At 40.9% G+C, this 8,295-nt stretch overlaps 1 protein-coding gene across 1 annotated transcript; it reads right to left on the reverse strand.

The window, feature by feature from the left end:
- Nucleotides 1–301: 301 nt before the first annotated feature.
- LOC104545262 (gap junction alpha-3 protein) lies at nucleotides 302–1,872 on the reverse strand. The gene is made up of 2 exons (XM_010190354.1): nucleotides 512–1,872; nucleotides 302–470 (listed from the first exon to the last, which is right to left on the reverse strand). The coding sequence occupies exons 1-2, from the start codon at nucleotides 1,870–1,872 to the stop codon at nucleotides 302–304; spliced, it is 1,530 nt and encodes a 509-aa protein (XP_010188656.1).
- Nucleotides 1,873–8,295: the final 6,423 nt, after the last annotated feature.

An 8,295-nucleotide genomic window follows, 5' to 3' on the forward strand; every position in this document is an offset into this window, starting at 1 on the left:
CCAGTTCCCATCACCACCTGTTACCTGTGCAGGCCTCTCCTATGGCTGCCCTTGGGAGATCTGCCATGGACATGAAGGAAAGCGGGACTGGTCCCCTGGCCCACAGGCTGCGCTTCGGCCACCCCTGACCTATTAGAAAATGTTGATATTTTTCCCCACTACAACTCACAGAGTGCAAAAACAGCAAGCGTCAAAGTTTGAAACCCAGGCCTTCCCACCCACGCCAGGCCTGGCCTCCCCGGTCAGCTCCCCTGCCCACTCTGCCTTCCACCACCTGCTCCTCTGAGCAGAGGCGACCGCACTACACGGCCAGGTCGTCTGACCTGGCTCTGCAGCTGCTCGACTTACTGGCCCTGCTCAAGCGCCGTGTGTCTACGAGCAGCGGTGGCTCATGCATCTCCACGGTGGTGCAGGCAGCTGAGATGGGCCGTTCCTCTGGCAGCTCCTCCTCCACATCCCACTTGCTGCCGCTTGCCCCACTCACGCTGGTGCTGCTGCCGCCGCTGCGCGCCTTGCCCCACTCACGCTGGTGCTGCTGCCGCTGTTGGCCGCAGCGACAGGTGGTCCAGCTGGGGGTGGAAGTAGCTGCTCCAGTGGCAATTCCTGCTCGGGAAGGGGATGCCGGACACTGCTGGGGGTAGTGGAGCCTGCTGAGCTGGAGGGTGCCTTCCCTTGCTGCTTGGCTGCCGTGTTGACCCAGTTCTGCTCGGCTGCCAAGGCACGGTTGCTGTTGAAGTAGTTGATGACGGCTGGCGTGGGTGTGGGGATGGGAGTCGGGATGGTGACAGGAGTGGAGATGGGTGTAGGAGTCACAGCACGGTGCCTCTCCTCAGGAATTGGTGGAGCAACGGGGTAGCTGGCCATGGAGGCTGTGTTGGAGGGGGGCCGTCGTCTTGGAGCAGCCGCAGCGTAGTACTGCGCCACGGTCACCGGGGCCAACAGCGGTGTGACAGCACGGGTGTCAGGCAGAACAGGTGGAGGCGCAGCAGTCGTTACCACCATGGGTAGTGCTGGTGGTGGCAGGGCAACAGGTTTGGACTCCCCTGTTACCATGACTGGCGTCATTGTTGCGACGGGCATCTCAAGGCTGTACCGGCTTGTCATGCCCTGTTTAAGCTTCTTCCACCCCAAGTGGTACATCTCCAGCATGTTCAACAGCAGGGAGACAGAGGCCACCACCAACATGAAGATGATAAAGATGGTCTTCTCGGTGGGCCTGGAGATGAAACAGTCCACAGTGTGCGGGCAAGGTGAGCGGCTGCACTGGTAGACTGGCTTTAGCTCAAAGCCATACAGGAAGTACTGGCCCACAATGAAGCCCACCTCAAACAGTGTCTTGAAAATGATGTTGAAGACATAAGTACGGAGCAGGGCCCCTCCCATACGGATTCTACCACGTTCATCACGGATTGGGAGCTTCTCTTTCCCCTTTTTGACAAGAGGATCCTTGACGTTATTGCTGCCTCCTCCACTACCACTGCCAGACGCTGCTGCTCCTGGGTAGTTGCTGCTGTCTTTGACATTTCCCTTCTTTTTCAGCTCTTCTTTCTCTTTCCTCTTCTCCTCCATGCGTACAATGTGCAGCACGTGGCCCAAGTAGATGAGGGTTGGAGTGGAGACAAAAATGATCTGCAGCACCCAGAAGCGGATGTGAGAAATGGGGAATGCTTTGTCATAGCAAACGTTTTCACAACCAGGTTGCTGAGTGTTGCATGTAAAGTCCGACTGCTCGTCTCCCCAGACCTCCTCAGCAGCGGCCCCCAGCACCAGTATCCTGAAGATAAACAGTACCGTCAGCCAAACCTTGCCAATAACCGTGGAGTGCTCCTGTGCATTCTCTAACAGTCTCCCCAGAAAGCTCCAGTCACCCATTGTTTCAGATTTCTAGCCTACAATAAGAACATTAGAGCAATTAGAGCAATGTTAAAAAAATCTTATAATTATACAATGTCAGGGCAGAACAGTTTGATCCTCAACAAATGACATTTCTTAATTGCACTTTCTTTTCCAGAATATCAGACACCTACATTAAGAACTACATAAGCCTGTGACCATTCAGACACAGGTTTTGAATAGCAGAGTAGTGGGATGTTTAGTGGTTTCACCTAGCTGATACAGGTTTAAGAGTCTATACACAATGACAGGCAAGAAAGATTCATAACCAGAATTTCTATAAAATTAAAATATTTTTAAAAAATAGCTTCTCTGCTTCTTCCATCTGAGATGTCTCTAACTGTTCTTGCCTGTTTCTAGAAAAGTACAGATGGATATCAGTTCAATTAAACAGAATATTCCTACTATTAATGCAACTGCACTTGTATCAGAGTGTGATATGAAGTCTGCCTAACTAATAACTTTATTGTTATCAGGACGTAGTTACTCCAGCATTCAGGAGGTTAGTAATGTCCCACATCTCTGCAATTTTCATACTGTACCAGTAAGGAAAAATAATTACTCAAAACATACGGAATTTACTGCTTAATTTTGGAATGTGTACAGCAACAAGAAGCATGTTCTCACAGCCTACTCATGCTTGAATTTGTTAATTTCTAACAACAGAGAGTTATTTTAATAACTTGAAATATTGGGAACAATTAGAAATTCTGAGAGCAATGGTGGAAAGGTTTCTATGCCATTTTCCCTACTGTTCTGTCAGTTGGTGTTACTGAACCACATGTACTGCAACGTTATAAAAAACAAACACACAAACAACAAAACCAAAATACAACACAAAAACTCAAGGACACTTCAGCAACTGTGTACAGAGATTTTTTTGGAAAAATACAATTATACCCTATGACCTTACTACTACAAGAAACATCTGGTGTATGTTCTCAGTAGTTTCCGCCACTTCATGTATGATAAGCTGCCCGTGTCCAATTCAAGGCAGCGACACAACTTCTGATTTGGAAAGGCTTAAAGTACAAGATTTTTTTAAAGATCAGATTCCCCACAAGTTGCCTTCAATTGGGAAACAAGCTGTTACCTGCTGGCATCACTTCTATTACCCTTGGCCTGTTCCTAATTGGAATATATGTAATAATGTTAGAATATATGCAAGAAGTACATTTCATTCTCCTAGTGAGCACACTCCTATATTCCATATGTCAACCTTCAACTGAAAACAAAATAAAAAATTTTCCTTTCAGCTAAATTCAATACTTTCAGAAATACTTATATCTTAATTATAATTCAGATATAACAATTTGCATGCAAAAAACACTATCAGAAAAGACTGATTATTTTCTTGTTTAAAAATCTTAGACTATTTTATAAATATAACTGTATTACACTCTACTCTTTTTTTTTTTTTTAATACTTCTACTTCTTGCCCGAATACCCGTGTTTCTTACAATTCCCAAGAGGAAAAGGTGTTCACCATTACAGGTAGGAATTTACCACTGAGAAAATGTACTGTTCTCGGTAGCATATTTACTGTCATCTCCAACAAATGATGTCACTGTTTTTCCAGATGAAGCATTTCCAGTTGGTTCTGAACTTCTTTCAAGCTTTTAGTTAAGATAATTAGAGAATTAAAGTTATTTGAGTTACTTTTTTATAACTTGATTTTACTATGAGGCATCGTAACTGTGGAATAATAGACTTTCACACAAAAAGCAACAACACCCCCATTAGTATTTTGCATTTTTGTAAATTCTGGAATTCTACACACTTTTTTATCTCCACAAAGTTAATTCAACAAAAACTCCCCCTAAAAAAAGAGATCTTTGATGTTCTACAAAAACTCATTCCCTTTAATATAATTGAATTCTTTTTCCAGCATAGCATGATAAACTGCAAATGATGATATTAACAATGAAATACTGATTTTGTGTTGTAATGTCCCTGGTCCTAAAACAATTTTAAATTATTTTTTTAAAATATATTCAGACTTTTTTTAAGGAGTGTATTTTTCCCCTCTTAAAATAATAATTCAAAACTGAATAATTTTTGTTAGAAAACTTCATCTTTATAATCCTAATTTAATAACTTTATATGACTTTAAAATTTAACCCTGAACTTTAATTTTATGAGGTTTACAATATTTTGTATGGTGAAGTAATTTTAACCTTTAGAAGTATTAATTTTTTCAGGGAATAATTAATTCCTTTTGTATCTATTTTACAAAAAACCATTTTAAGATATGCCATCTTTGGACAGAACTAAACTGTTCTTTTGGAATGTTCTCATTTTGAGTAGTAAAGATTGCTATGTAGGAACACCAAAATGAATAATAAGGAAGTTTAGTATAATTCCAGTATTTTGTTTCTCTGCTATCCTTTGCATGATTCTGTGCCTCTCAGCTCAGTTCTCTCTGCCTCAGTCCTTGTTTTCCATCCAGCTCAAACAAAACAGGCAGCTCAGTTAATAACCAGTCAAAGTTACAGTTTGTTCTTTTGTTACTAATATTTGTAACAGAAAGTGTATTATTTAGCAAAAGTTAGCACATTCAATCTTCTTTAATTTATTAATTATGGTCTTTTTTCAGCATGGCTGCCATTACCCTTGTTTCCATTGTTATAGAGACTGCACGCTGTTCCTCATAAAGACAGATATTACCTCCTATTGTTTCAAAAAAATGAAGTCAATTTGCCCCCATGAAAAATTCTATCGCCTGCATGGTAAGGTGAACAGAGGCAGCAATCTTCTTTTTTCCCTATGGGCACACTGTAGTGTATCTCTTACTGAGATCAATAGGCAATGTTCACTATAATGAAAATAGGATTTTTTGTGCTTTTCTGAAGAATTATCTAGCTATTAGTGGAAGAAGAAAAATAACAATTTGCAAAAAGTAAAGATGACAAATAATACCATCTAATTTATTCTCAATCATTCTCCATTCACTAACACTACTGAAGATGGATTTTTTTCTGCTTTTACTAAAGGCTAACAATGCCCAGGCTGGGATAATTCAGGACATCAAAGACACAACACAATGCATTTCTCAAAGGATACACTTAAAAAAGCTATTCTAATGCCTACATTAATTAAAAGATTTATTTCTGAAAATTCACCCTGTGCACAAAGCAAAAGCATTTAAGCAGTGAGCAGATACTTCACAGCATCTTAACCATACAGAGGTGAAAACCCCAGTGTTCACCTTAGTACAAATTGTAGCAATCACTGCCTTCACTCCAAATGTGTATTACCCACAATACATAAATAGAAGAAGGACACTGTTTCCAAGGGCAGTGCAAAGATACATATCTCCACTGGCTGGAGGGTTCTCAGAAATCTAGGTTCTGTATCTTTTTTCAAGGTGAATATATTCTTGCTTGAGTATTTTATATATTCTTAAAGCAAACCTAACTCATGTGAAAATGACATCAACAATTTTAAAGGGGCGCTTTAACACAAATAATGATTAAATGACATCAAACAAAACCATATGGCTCACAGAGCACACAGAATATTTGAGTTGTTGTCATTAAATTCAACAATAAAGTATCTAACTCTGAATTTGAACAGTCACAACTCAGTATTTCAGCTGAGAACAATTCCAAGCTTGCTTTCATAGGATTACATAAACTTCAGCTCTACAGCACCACTTTCAGCGCTGCTGAAATACAGACCTACACAATTGCTCAGCCCTAATCTTATAGACACATTGTGAAATGAAACATTTTTTCTTTCTGTGCTTGGAAAAACACAGATAAAGAAATGAAACATCTTTATCTGTATTTCCTGTCGGTCGGGCAGAAACACCCACTAGGGAACGACAGCAAATCTGTCTCAGCATGGAGTCCGATACAATGGTATGAAAAGCAAGGACTTCATGAACCTTGGGATCATTTGGTAAAAACGGGGAGTCGTGAATTGTTTGTGTCACTTGAAAATCATTTCTCTGAGACAAATGCTGAAAAATGGGCAGTTCCAAAAAACTGGCGTGGCATTCTGTTTAAGAATCGATGTTGTGCTATTAATTACTAGGTTTAGTACATGCAAAAATACACTTTGCGGATGGTGTGTGTGTGTTTGTGTGTGTGTGTGACAAAGACAACAAACAAGAGAGAGAATAAATTTTAAAACCTGTGTTGTCATATATATATTCCTCTACAGGAGAGAAATCATTATCATGTGGTATCTGTAAACGTTTCAGTTATTATTTCTATTTCTGATGACGTCACTGAAGAGGTTCATCACTATATATCAAGTGTGTGAAACACAATATTTTAATTATTTATAATTTCACTTATACATTTATGTGTATTTATATGCACATATGCACACATATACACACATAACAAACTACACAGATATGTTACATACAGTACCAGATTATGACATCTGGTGTATTTATTACTTTATTATACTGGTACACCTAAGAAATGTCCCTTAGCAACTATGTAGAAATCAAACATTTCTTTGTCTGAATATGATTTCTTAAATTCAGTCCACATTTTCTTTAACTTCTTGTGATAGTCTAAAATCTTGGGATATAGGTTTTTATCTTCAACATTATCTCAATTTAAAAAAACAGTATGTGAAAAAAATGCTATTAAAAGAGACAACAACTTGCAATATTTCGCTTTCACACTAAACAGTCAACCATCTCCATTACAACCAGGTTTTTAACTCTGCTAATTTAAATCTGATAAAAGTAGTCACCTCATACAAAGTCTGCAGTGTGTCTATGTTGTTTCAGACAAACTGGCTGATGTGGAGGGACAGAATGAGCTACTATAATTTCCACTGAAACCTAATGGTTGAGGTCTCATAATGTGCTTTATAAACTTGTTTAAATAAGGACTTGAAAAAACACCTTTCCTCTTGCTCACAGTGTCATACTTTCAGAAAGATCAATTATCACTTTCATTGTATTTTAAGCACTAGTAAAAAATTAATCTCTTAGGTGATCTTGTTATTACCTTAAACTTACTTTACTGTTACGGATCCTCTTCCTTAAATCACAGGCAAGCCTTCTCTTGACAACTTCTTGACTTCACTTGACCTCTGAGTGAAAGTTTGGCCTGAGTAGAGGAAAAGCGCAAGGAGCGCAGGGCTGAGCCCAGGAGGAGAGCTACACCCCACCTGTTAAAACTCCTCTGTTCCCTGGCATAACAAATCTTTGTTTTAATTTGCTGCTCACAGGAGAAAAACAGGAACAAAAAGTAACCCCTTTTCTCCCCCAAAATACTCAAATGTCATCTTAGAGCTCTATGTTGGAATTAAAAGGCAGTGACTTACCAATAAAAGTCTGAAAGGTATGAAGGGTGTGGAGATACCAGGGGACTACAGAATAGCTGTCAAACATTAGGGCAACAGCCTCTACATCCCGGGCGAGTGAAGCATGAATGAGACAGATCTGTCAGGTGCCCACATACGATCAGCCACACGGATCTAAAAACTGCACAGTAAGGCATGTCCCGCCCCCCGCCCCTGATATACAAAGGAAAGATGAGCCTTTCTGATGTTCAAAGACTCAAGACCTTTTTTCACTGCAGAGAAGCAGTTACCCCAAAAGACAGCTATCAGTCTGAGAGGACTTCAGGCAATTTACAGAAACTGCGAGGGAGACGGTGCTATACACCCTGTTCAACCTTCTTAAGTACATTTGTATCTTATAGAAACCATTTAAGTATTATTCTAATTTAATTCTAAAATGTTCAAGTAGGATTTTCCCTTTTCTCTTCAAAGGGAAACTCTAGTAGCTCTGGCTACTCAGTTCAATTCTTTCTTCATATCTATGCCAGTGTCTTAAAGACCGAGCACACACACGGGATTTCTAATAAGATCTTAGGCTTTTGTGATTTCCTCAGTGAGTCAGGGATGAACTCAAATACTTTTCTAATACTCTTTTTGCCTACAGAAAAGAAAAAAAATCTTGCTTATAACATTGGCAATTATTTGCCTGATCAAGCCATAAATATCTTCCAAACAATTCCAAAGAATATTTATTCATCTCAAATACTTTACAGCCCTTGTGAGTCCTAAGTGAACAAGTAACTGGCATGTTGTGGTAACTCTAAGACCGAAGATGTGACTAGAGTGTGGTAAAAGTCTGGTCAACACAGGGAGGCCACCCAGCCCTCTACCCCACTATCAGCAGACAGTGTTTGTAAGGGCCGGGTAACTCGGAGCTCACCTCAAGAAACCCCAGAAAACCTGGCGCCCAGGCCAGGACCGAGGGGCACGGCAAACGGGCAGAGGCCCCAGGCAGGTCCCCGCCTCCCGCCGCCAACGCGGGGTCCGTTTCGTTCCCCCCGGCGGAACCCGCACCCCGGGCTGCGGGCCCCTGCCCTGAAGCCAGCTACACAGCCCAGGGTCGCTCTACTTACGCTTTGCGGGAGCAAG

The sequence above is a fragment of the Mesitornis unicolor genome, unplaced genomic scaffold (assembly GCF_000695765.1).
Source record: "Mesitornis unicolor isolate BGI_N332 unplaced genomic scaffold, ASM69576v1 scaffold2988, whole genome shotgun sequence".
In the NCBI taxonomy this organism is placed as follows: Eukaryota; Metazoa; Chordata; class Aves; order Mesitornithiformes; family Mesitornithidae; genus Mesitornis; species Mesitornis unicolor.

Excerpts from the sequence above, each read along its gene's own strand:
- LOC104545262 (XM_010190354.1), bottom strand. The coding sequence starts at position 1,872 with ATGGGTGACTGGAGCTTTCTGGGGAGACTGTTAGAGAATGCACAGGAG. Across the intron at positions 471-511 it reads ACCAGCGTGAGTGGGGCAAG|CGGCAGCAAGTGGGATGTGG; the intron begins GCGCGCAGCGGC and ends GAGTGGGGCAAG.